General features: G+C 42.7%; 2 protein-coding genes and 1 non-coding gene across 4 annotated transcripts in view; 1 reads left to right on the top strand and 2 right to left on the bottom strand.

Annotated features, from left to right (window-relative positions):
• The window catches only part of LOC133555859 (phospholipase A2-like), a 2,882-nt gene extending 2,389 nt beyond the window's left edge, over positions 1-493 (bottom strand). The window contains exons 1-2 of the mRNA XM_061905284.1: positions 333-493; positions 29-197 (exon numbers count right to left, since the gene is read on the bottom strand). Coding sequence (XP_061761268.1) covers positions 29-197; positions 333-474 — 311 coding nt within the window. The 5' untranslated portion in view covers positions 475-493. The remainder of the gene's footprint in view (positions 1-28; positions 198-332) is intronic.
• axin1 (axin 1) overlaps positions 1-11,930 on the top strand; it is a 91,302-nt gene that overhangs the window by 8,476 nt on the left and 70,896 nt on the right. Inside the window, exon 1 of one of the 2 annotated variants that reach the window (XM_061905287.1) lies at positions 11,483-11,599. The exons of the other annotated variant lie outside the window; for it this stretch is intronic. The gene's annotated coding sequence lies outside the window, so the exon portion shown is untranslated. Of the gene's footprint in view, positions 1-11,482; positions 11,600-11,930 lie in introns of those variants that run through there. 2 annotated transcript variants of the gene reach the window in all.
• trnat-cgu (transfer RNA threonine (anticodon CGU)) lies at positions 8,151-8,222 on the bottom strand. The gene has a single exon. It is a non-coding gene; the product is annotated as a tRNA-Thr (tRNA).

Here is an 11,930-nt window from a genome sequence, read left to right as displayed (position 1 = left end):
CACGGTATACTTTACCACATTTACTTACTTGTCGGTCTGGTCTACAGGCTGGCCTTTCCAGATGTTTCCGCAGTAACAGCCGTACGAACTATAGTCATTATAGTTTCTCCCTGTGGTACATTTGATCAATCCGTGCAGGTCCTTTAGTGACCTTTTACCCCGCTCGCTTGCGGATGCAGCCACGGAGGCCACGGTCACTGTAAAGTACAACATCTTAGTCCGACATGAACGTACAAATTCATATTACTGATCATCTCCTTAAAACAGAAGTTTGGGTGTGTTTTGAATAAAGAGCAAATAATTTCTTACAATAGGACAAATATTAAACTTACCTGCTAAAAGCAAGAGTGTGAGGTGAAAGGCAGACATGGCCGGTGACTTCTGAGCTGATGCACAAACGCTGAGATCCACACCGTGTGTGTTTGTGTGTTGAACATGCAGAAGAGGATCTCTTTTATATGTTTTCTGAATCATCTCCTCGGCCTCCCCCTTTGGCAGCTCAGCCAATCCGGTCTTTTTCGTGGGCCTTGTTATTGTTATGTTTTTTTTTTTGCAAAGGCTCAATAGAAAACTTGTAAAGTAAGATTAGAATTGTGACATCCTGTTTCAGCAAAGTCATCATGTTGTTGTGGTTTTGATAGTAGGCTATTATAGTTAATAAAGAGACTTACGCCATGTGTTGCCTTCATTAATAATGCATATACTGGCCCACCTGTGCACTTAAGATGTGACTTTAAGGTTTTACTACTTACGTATAAAATACTACACGGTCTAGCTCCATCCTATCTTGCCGATTGTATCGTACCTTATGTCCCGGCAAGAAATCTGTGTTCAAAGAACTTCGGCTTATTAGTGATTCCCAGAGCCCCCAAAAAAGTCTGCGGGCTATAGAGCGTTTTCCGTTCGGGCTCCAGTTCTCTGGAATGCCCTCCCGGTATCAGTTTGAGATGCTACCTCATTAGAAGCATTTAAGTCCCATCTTAAAACTCATTTGTATACTCTCGCCTTTAAAAGCCATGGTTCTTTTTAGACCAGTTGATCTGCCGTTTCTCTTCTTTTCTCCTCTTCCCCCCTCTCCCTTGTGGAAGTGGGTGCACAGGTCCAGTGGCCATGGATTAAGTGCTGGCTTTCCAGAGTCTGGACCCGGGGTGGACGGCGTGGCGAAGTTGGGAGGGTGGCCGTGCCAGCAACCTGAGGGTTCCTGTTTCAATCCCCACCTTCTACCAACCTGGTCACGTTCTTTGTGTCCTTGAGCAAGACACTTCGCCCTTGCTCCTGATGGGTCGTGGTTAGGGACTTGCATGGCAGCTCCCACCATCAGTGTGTGAATGGGTACCTTGAGTACCTTGAAGGTAGAAAAGCGTTATATAAGTATACTCATTTACCATATACCGCTCCCTTTGTGCTACGTATAAACCAGGGGTCTCAGACACGCAAGTTTTATATGAATGCCGCTTGACAGCGTCATACCTGCCAACCCTCCCAATTTTCCCGGGAGACTCCTGAATTCCAGAAAAATTATTCTCTCGAATGTACTGTATGCTGGTGTTCACCCAATGAACAATAATAAGGGCGTACAATGATGGCACTACTGCTAGCGCCCTCTACAGCTTGTACAAATAGCTTGCCAGCCAAAAGAATTGTCAGACGAGGCTGTTGCAGACACACGTGAGAGACTGCAAGGCATCCTTATTCAACAGCAATACAGGTCACACTGAGGGTGGCCGTTTAAACAACTTAAACACTCTTACTAATATGCGCCACACTGTGAACCCACACCAAACAAGAATGACAAACACATTTCAGGAGAACATCCGCACTATAACACAACATAAACACGACAGAACAAATACAGTACCCAGTATCCTATGTATCCCTGACTATTCCAGGCTACATTATACACCCAGCTACCACCAACACAACCTCCCCCACCCTTCCGTGCATCGGTTGAGGTGGGCGGGGGTGTAAAATGTATCCCGGAATAGTCAGGGATACATGGGACTCTGGGTATTTGTTCTTTTGTGTTTATGTTGTGTTATAGTGCGATGTTCTCCTGAAATGTGTTTGTCATTCTTGTTTGGTGTGGGTTCACAGTGTGGCATATATTAGTAAGAGTGTTAAAGTTGTTTATATCACAACCCTCAGTGTGACCTGTATGGCTGTTGAGCAAGTATGCCTTGCAGTAGCGTATGCGTTCGGATGGAGGTCGCATCCAAAATGAGACCGGCCGGCCGGCACGCAGATAGCTTGTAGAAAGGGTGTTAGCGGCATTGTCATCATGGTACGTCCTCAGAGTTGATGTCTGGGTGAGAATCGAAAAATATTAACCCGGGAGATTTCTGATAGAGACACTGAAACTCGGAAAGCTACCGGACTTCTCCGGGCGGTCGGCAAGTATGTGGCTCAGCCACATCAGAGTGGTCAAAGAGCCGCGGGTCGACTATGGACGGACTGGACTCTCACTGTTATGTTAGATCCACTATGGACTGGACTTTCACAATATTATGTCAGACCCACTCGACGTCCATTGCATCCGGTCTCCCCTGGGGGGGTGGTGGTGCTTACCCACATTTGTGGTCCTCTCCAAGGTTTCTCATAGTCATTCTCATCGGCGTCCCACTGGGTTGTGAGTTTTTCCTTGCCCTTATGTAGATGCCGATTCCTTGGATGTCCTCGTGGCTTGTGCAGCCCTTTGAGACACTCCTGATTTAGGGCTATATAAATAAACATCGATTGATATAAGACTTATATACGGCTTTTCATTTTTTTGCGGCTCCAGAGAGATTTGTTTTTGGTATTTTTGGTCTTTCGAGGTTTCGCACTACACGGACTCCAGGACCCGACACAGTGGTCACATTCCTGCTGAGTCGATTGAAAAAAACTACAGTCATACAAGGTTTTAGGAAATTAAATCTTTTATACAACAAGTTGCAACAGAAGATGACTCTACTAGAAACAACTATGTCGCAGTTCAAACCTCATTGTAGTAGTTTACCTGGATCACCTTTTGCCTACTTTCCCTTTGACTTCGATTTGTATGTATTCCTTTTTCTGCATTCTTTTTCCAACAAAAAATATTGTTCAGAAGTGGAAGGCAACGCCCGCAAATTATCACACGCAGAATGTGAAAAACAGGCAAATGAAAAGGGCAATGTCCACCTAATTTCAATGCTATTTTAATTGCTCTTTGGGTTGGTCCTTGTTTACCAGACCAAAAGTCAGAAAATAACCAGTTTTGGAGTCTGAATGTGTCCGGTTTGGTAAAAGATTCTTTAAGATATTTGTCCGTATTGATAGGAGTCAATAACATTGTTTATTTTATTATGTTGTCGACATGGATATTTGTACTTTGCATTTTCATCCACGCAATGAAAGGTTCCTATGACAATAATCAGATACAGTGAATGAGTCATGATCCGTGGTGAACATGTTTTTTGTTATGTTCTGTTAGTTTTAGACCCCATTAGTTCCTGTTTTTGTGCACCCCTTGTTTGTTTTAGTTACCATGGCGACTTATTTGTTTCACCTGCCTCTGGTGTTCGGGACACGCACCTACTCTAATCAAGAGACCATTATTTAAGCCTGTCTTTGCCAGTCAGTTTGTTTCATGCGATACCATAGTTCAAGTTTTTCCATTCATGCCGTGTCCACGTAAATGTTAGTTGTTTCATGCCACAGTAAATCTTGTTTGTTCCATGCCATAGTCCATGTTAATTAAGAGTTTAGCTTCAATCTTTCCTGTGTTAAAGCTTTTCTGTTCGTTTGCTTTTGGTGTAAACTGATCTTGTTTTTGTTATGTTCTGTTAGTTTTAGACCCCATTAGTTCCGGTTTTAGTGCACTATGTGTTTTAGTTACTTTGGCGACTTATTTGTTTCACCTGCCTCTGGTTTCGGGACACACATCTGCTCTAATCAAGAGACCATTATTTAAGCCTGTCTTTGCCAGTCAGTCGTCCTGGCGTCATTGCTTGTTTCATGCGATGCAGTAGTTCTAGTTGTTCGAGTCATGCCGTGTCCACGTAAGTGTTAGTTGTTTCATAACACAGTAAATCTTGTTTGTTCTGTGCCATAGTCCATGTTAAGTGTTTAGCTTCTATCTTTCCTGCGTTAAAGTTTTTTTGTTCGTTAGCATCTGGTGTGAACGGATCATGTTTTTGTTATGTTCTGTTAGTTTTAGACCCCATTAGTTCCTGTTTTTGTGCACCCTTGTTTGTTTTAGTTACCATGGCGACTTATTTGTTTCACCTGCCTCTGGTGTTCGGGACACGCACCTGCTCTAATCAAGGGACCATTATTTAAGCCTGTCTTTGCCGGTCAGTCGTCCTGGCGTCATTGCTTGTTTCATGCGATGCAGTAGTTCTAGTTGTTCGAGTCATGCCGTTTCCACGTAAGTGTTAGTTGTTTCATGCCACAGTAAATCTTGTTTGTTCCGTGCCATAGTCCATGTTAAGTGTTTAGCTTCTATCTTTCTGCGTTAAAGTTTTTTTGTTCGTTAGCATCTGGTGTGAACGGATCATGTTTTTGTTATGTTCTGTTTGTTTTAGACCCCATTAGTTCCTGTTTTTGTGCACCCTTGTTTGTTTTAGTTACCATGGCGACTTATTTGTTTCACCTGCCTCTGGTGTTCGGGACACGCACCTGCTCTAATCAAGAGACCATTATTTAAGCCTGTCTTTGCCGGTCAGTCGTCCTGGCGTCATTGCTTGTTTCATGCGATACCGTAGTTCTAGTTGTTCGAGTCATGCCGTGTCCACGTAAGTGATAGTTGTTTCATGCCACAGTAAATCTTGTTTGTTCCATGCCATAGTCCATGTTAAGTGTTTAGCTTCTATCTTTCCTGCATTAATGTTTTTTTTGTTCGTTAGCATCTCGTGTGAACGGATCATGTTTTTGTTATGTTCTGTTAGTTTTAGACCCCATTAGTTCCTGTTTGTGTGCACCGCTTGTTTGTTTTAGTTACCATGGCGACTTATTTGTTTCCCCTGCCTCTGGTGTTCGGGACACGCACCTGCTCTAATCAAGAGACCATCATTTAAGCCTGTCTTTGCCAGTCAGTCGTCCTGGCGTCATTGCTTGTTTCATGCGATACCGTAGTTCTAGTTGTTCGAGTCATGCCGTTTCCACGTAAGTGTTAGTTGTTTCATGCCACAGTAAATCTTGTTTGTTCCGTGCCATAGTCCATGTTAAGTGTTTAGCTTCTATCTTTCTGCGTTAAAGTTTTTTTGTTCGTTAGCATCTGGTGTGAACGGATCATGTTTTTGTTATGTTCTGTTTGTTTTAGACCCCATTAGTTCCTGTTTTTGTGCACCCTTGTTTGTTTTAGTTACCATGGCGACTTATTTGTTTCACCTGCCCCTGGTGTTCGGGACACGCACCTGCTCTAATCAAGAGACCATTATTTAAGCCTGTCTTTGCCGGTCAGTCGTCCTGGCGTCATTGCTTGTTTCATGCGATACCGTAGTTCTAGTTGTTCGAGTCAGGCCGTGTCCACGTAAGTGTTAGTTGTTTCATGCCACAGTAAATCTTGTTTGTTCCATGCCATAGTCCATGTTAAGTGTTTAGCTTCTATCTTTCCTGCATTAATGTTTTTTTTGTTCGTTAGCATCTCGTGTGAACGGATCATGTTTTTGTTATGTTCTGTTAGTTTTAGACCCGATTAGTTCCTGTTTTTGTGCACCCCTTGTTTGTTTTAGTTACCATGGCGACTTATTTGTTTCACCTGCCTCTGGTGTTCGGGACACGCACCTGCTCTAATCAAGAGACCATTATTTAAGCCTGTCTTTGCCGGTCAGTCATCCTGGCGTCATTGCTTGTTTCATGCGATATCGTAGTTCTGGTTGTTCGAGTCATGCCGTGTCCACGTAAGTGTTAGTTGTTTCATGCCACAATAAATCTAGTTTGTTCCATGCCATAGTCCCTGTTAAGTGTTTAACTTCTATCTTTCCTGTTAAAGTTTTTCTGTTCGTTTGCTTTTGGTGTGAACGGATCTTGTTTTTGTTATGTTCTGTTAGTTTTAGACCCCATTAGTTCCTGTTTTTATGCACCCTTGTTGATTTTAGTTACCATGGCGACTTATTTGTTTCACCTGCCTCTGGTGTTCGGGACACGCACCTGCTCTAATCAAGAGACCCTTATTTAAGCCTGTCTTTGCCAGTCAGTAGTCCTGGTGTCATTGCTTGTTTCATGCGATACCATAGTTCAAGTTGTTCCATTCATGCCGTGTCCACGTAAATGTTAGTTGTTTCATGCCACAATAAATGTTGTTTGTTCCATGCCATAGTCCATGTTAATTAAGTGTTTAGCTTCTATCTTTCCTGCATTAAAGTTTTTTTGTTCGTTAGCATCTGGTGTGAACGGATCATGTTTTTGTTATGTTCTGTTAGTTTTAGACCCCATTAGTTCCTGTTTTTGTGCACCCTTGTTTTTTTAGTTACCATGGCGACTTATTTGTTTCACCTGCCTCTGGTGTTCGGGACACGCACCTGCTCTAATCAAGAGACCATTATTTAAGCCTGTCTTTGCCGGTCAGTCGTCCTGGCGTCATTGCTTGTTTCATGCGATACCGTAGTTGAAGTTGTTCCATGCATGCCGTGTCCACGTAAGTCCTAGTTGTTTCATGCCACAGTAAATCTTGTTTGTTCCATGCCATAGTCCATGTTAAGTGTATAGCTTCTATCTTTCCTGCCTTAAAGTTTTTTTGTTCGTGTGAACGGCACGCTTTGCCTTTGTTTGGTTCCGGCCTTTGGGATGTGTAGGATTAATTGAGAAAAATAAATATGTTCCTACCTGCAAATCTTGTCCGGAATAGTCCGATTGCATCCCGGGAGAACAAACCTCGCAGTAAGCTGCGAGCCCCCAGTTATGATAGATTGACAAATGTTCATAGCATGAACAGAGCTAAGTAAGGACAGTAGCTATCAGTCCAAAAAAGTGCTAAAAGTTGCTAAATAACATCATTATTTAATATGTACGATTGACAATTTAAGGTATTACTCTTCCGGGGGGTGTACAGCCAATCTTCTCCAACACATTCTCTGATTTCGGATCATTATAAACAAAAATTGATGGAAAAACTATCTATTATTTCCAGCTCCAATAACACCCTCCATTTGTCTTTAACGGTTATTTTTTTTTGTTGACGAAAAACAAAGCTACCAAGCTAATATGTGAACAAGGGTTGTGGTTTTTCACAAGTTCACTCTAAGGCAATGGTTCTCAAACCGTTTTATACCAAGTACCACCTCAAAAAAACCAATTTGGCTCTTTAAGTACCAACATGATGACCAACATTAAAATAAGATAGTGTATAAGCTTCTGTATTCATTATAAACAAGGCAGAGGTTTTGTTTAACAAGGCCATTATTTTTTGTTTCTTTGTTTTGTTTGTCTGTCTATCTTTTTTGGTTCTGCGACGATGTGGCGACTTGTCCAGGTTGCACCCCTGCCTTCCGGCTGAAGGCAGCTGAGATAGGCTCCAGTACCCCCCGCGACCTCAAAAAGGGACAAAATAGATGGATGGAATATGTCGTTTGTTTATTTTTGCCTTTGCTATTGGCTATCATTGGCTTCATTGTTAGCTGACTTTTGCTACTGTTTATTTACAATTTAGAATGCATAAAAAAGAGTAGCAATATCCTTATAAATGTATTTAATTTCTCTAATCAATGTGTGGGACACTGCACGCCTTGTCATTTTAAATTAATTTGTTTTGCCTTGTGTGGGACTATAACTACAAATAGGACGTTTTTGTATTTGTATTCAAAACAATTTGTTTTTCTTTTATGCTGAAGTACAGGACAGGTACAAATAGTAAAGTATTAGACTTTTTGTCCAATCCTTCATTTATGAATTACCAAAACCTGCCAGCAGATGGCGCCAGATTTTTAACAAAAACAACTGAAAGGCGAACAAGCAATTTATTTACGTGTTTTAACTATGTATAAACTATGATAAATAATACTTAGTCGAATAGTTTCCCGTGTGTAGATTGTTTTAGCTATGTTTATAAATGTTGTATATCTGTGGGGTGGTCGTGGAATGGTCGTTGCGGGGCAACCGTGTGTTTATTAACCAGCAAGCAATAAGAAGAAACATAGCGTTGGTACGTCAAGCTTTTTCATTATAGAGTGAAAATTGGGGTCAATGTACACAGGCACGGACGGGGTTCGAACCCGTGATCTTCGGTTTACGAGACCGACGCCTTACCACTTGGCCACCGCGCCTGCGCGTTGCCGGTACCAAAGGTCTTTATTATCGGTGATAACGGCCACCTTTCAGCAGTACCGAGCCATTCGTTTTAAGTTAGTCAGTAAATTATCCGTTTTGATGCAATCAAATAATATTGAAATGATGCTATCTAATTAGATTTTTACATATATAAATCCATTTTTAATGTATATATATATATATATATATTTTTTTTTTAATTATTATTATTTTTTTTTACAATATTAACCCACCTATATTATAGGGTATTTTCCCCGCTAAAAACAGTTTAGAGTACACAGTAATTATTTGGGTTGTGGATTTTAAATATGGTAGCGGGGCCAGTACACAAGAACACAACGTACACACATTATTTCATGTATTATTGCGGGGGTCCCCAAACTACGGGCCGCAGGCCGAATCCGGCCAGCCAGCGTCCGAAATCCAGCCTGCGGGAACAAGAAGTCTAAAGTTAAAAACTAAAATATTAAATATATAAATATATATATATATATAAATAAATATATATATCCGTCCATCCATCCATTTTCTACCGCTTATTCCCTTTGGGGTCGCGGGGGGCGCTGGTGCTTATCTCAGCTACAATCGGGCGGAAGGCAGGGTACACCCTGGACAAGTCGCCACCTCATCACAGGGCCAACACACACACACACACACACACATATATACATATATATATATATATATGTGTGTAGGTGTGGGAAAAATCACAAGACTACTTGATCTCTACAGAACTGTTTCATGAGGGGTTCCCTCAATCATCAGGAAAAAAACAAAAAAAAACTCCTGATGATGGTTTATATTGAGGGAACCCCTCATGAAACAGTTCTGTAGAGATGAAGTAGTCTTGTGATTTTTCCCACACCTACATATTGCGCTTTACCACGGTATCGAGCACTATTCTCTGGATAATCCAATCAAGACATATATATATATATATCTCAGTGTTTTCCCCAGAACATTTGTTAGTTAAGGTGCTGTCTCTCCAAAGGGGAAAAGGGGCATCACCCGGGACAGGCCTATAACACAACATAAACACCACAGAACAAATACCCAGAATCCCATGTATCCCTGACTTTTCCAGGCTACATTATACACCCAGGTACCACCAACCCAAACCCCCCCCCCCCTCCTCCGTGCATCGGTTGAGTTGGGCGGGGTTGGGTGAAGCGGGGGTGTATAATGTAGCCCGGAATAGTCAGGGATACATGGGATTCTGGGTATTTGTTCTGTTGTGTTATAGTGCGATGTTCTCCTGAAATGTGTTTGTCATTCTTGTTTGGTGTGGGTTCACAGTGGGGCACATATTAGTAAGAGTGTTAAAGTTGTTTGCATCACAACCCTCAGTGTGACCTGTATGGATGTTGAGCAAGTATGCCTTGCAGTGGCGTATGCGTTCAGATAGAGGTCGCATCCAAAATGAGACCGGCCGGCCGGCACGCAGATAGCTTGTAGAAAGGGTGTTAGCCGCATTGTCATCATGGTACGTCCTCAAAGTTGATGCTGCCTCATCGCTGCCTGGGAGGGCAATAGACTACAGACTGGTGAAGTAGGCCGGCTTCGTCGCATGAACAAGCCTACAATTTTTGGTTGTGTTTTCCGCTCCATATGCTGAATGGCAATATACGATATGTACTGTATCTTGATCTTTTTTCCGTAAAGTAAAAAACAAAACACAAAACAGTCCTAGTTACCTGAGATACTAAGTATGTCATTATTTTGACTTAGTAAATATTGACTTACTGTGACACGAAGACAAAATAATGACAAAGTCAAATGACTTACTGTAAATAAACGTGTATATATATATATATATATATATATATATGTGTATATATATATATGGGCAGCACGGTGGAACAGGGGTTAGTGCATGTGCCTCACAATACGAAGGTCCTGAGTTCAATCCTGGGCTCGGGATCTTTCTGTGTAGAGTTTGCATGTTCTCCCCGTGACTGCGTGGGTTCCCTCCGGGTATTCCGGCTGCCTCCCACTTCCAAAGACATGCACCTGGGGATAGGTTGATTGGCAACACTAAATTGGCCCTAGTGTGAGTCTGAATGTTGTTTATCTATCTGTGTTGGCCCTGCGATGAGGTTGCGACTTGTCCAGGGTGTACAACGCCTTCCGCCCGAATGCAACTAAGATAGGCTCCTGCACCCCCACGACCCTGAAAAGGACAAGCGGTACGAAAAAAAAAAGATATATATATATATATATATATATATGTATATGTATGTATACGTGTATATATGTATGTATGTATGTATATAGGGGATTTTTATCATATATACAGTATAGTATGGGGATGAAATAGCCTTTGTTTTTTTTCCAAACATTTTTACGTTAAAATACTGAACAGATGTTTACCTTATCCCAATAAACATCTGTTCAGTATTTTAACATAAAAGTGTTTGATTGTCTGCGATGAAGTGGCGACTTGTCCATGGTGTTCCCGGCATTCCGCCTGATTGTAGCTGATATAAGCACCAGCGACCCCAAGGTGAATAAGCGGTATAAAATGGATGGATGGATGGGTGTTTGATGGTGAGGCATTAAAAGCCACAAAATGCAAAGGGTCCATCAGACCCACAAACATTGGCTGAGTAACAACTATATGAACATTACACGAGGGTTAAGCTATTTCCAACTGGTCGTTGTGACGTGACCCCAGGCCATAAGTAGGCATGTAGGTGTGAAATCCAGCTGAAGGCTTAGCAGCTGAAAAAAACGAGGCAAATAAAGAACATATCATCACTCCCTCCTCTTTTGAGGGGCCGTGGAGCTTTTTCTGACAGCTGTCAATTAGAAAATCCATACTTAGAAGAATCAAAGAACGATCAATGGAGGAGAGACAACCAAGTCGGTTTGAGGCTTTTGAAAAACCCAGGGCCTATAAGCAGATTTTGCAAACCGAGAGAGATAATTGGGATTTGTACATTTTGTAAACTCTTGAGGACAATATATGTGGTCAGCGGGTGTGCGGTTTGGACCAGGACAACGGCCAATGCAGCATGTTCAAGATGCCTCCCCGCTGGGCAGCCCCACAAGACTGTCGATAAAGCGTTTTGAAGTCGGCTGGAAAATAAGAACACCCCCCCACCCCCCGGCCCCCAAACCCCAACCTGCCGCAGACGTCCCCCCCCCATGCTACCACCAAGAGAGACAGCGAGAGAGCTGGAACAGGGAAAGAGAGGGCTATAAAGAGAAGACCCCCCCCCTTGACAGATGGACCCGGCGCTGATCAAAGATGGCGGTGATTTTTTGCCGCGCACCACGAAGGATCCCTGGCGGTCCGTGCAGTCCAGCGGCGGGAGAGGTCCAAGACCGGCCGCCTCGAAACCCAGAAGGCTGCAGGAAGCCAGAGCAGCAGGTAGGACGTCTGATCCGCGGGAGGGGTCCGGTCGGTCCATTGTCTGTCTTTTAGAGTCGGCGCCATGCCGGTGCCGTTGTTTGGATGCTGATCAAAACCACGGCGCATCATCCGATGTGACCGATGAATGTGCAGCCCCATCAAAGACGCGATACTCCATTCTTAAGACAATGGACTTTAGCTCACATCAATCGGGCCTTTGATCAAACAGATGCGTGGTAATATACGTATCTTTATCAGCGAGAACGTCCAGTTAAATAAGACAAAGTCCGGAATATGCTGGTTCCCCAAGCAACCTAATCCAATCTGAGGCTTGCCAGTCATGATGCAT

This window comes from Nerophis ophidion, linkage group LG07 (genome assembly GCF_033978795.1).
Source record: "Nerophis ophidion isolate RoL-2023_Sa linkage group LG07, RoL_Noph_v1.0, whole genome shotgun sequence".
NCBI lineage: Eukaryota > Metazoa > Chordata > Actinopteri > Syngnathiformes > Syngnathidae > Nerophis > Nerophis ophidion.
The sequence above is the reverse complement of the archived record's forward strand: the minus strand, read 5'-3'. Positions and strand labels throughout refer to the sequence as shown.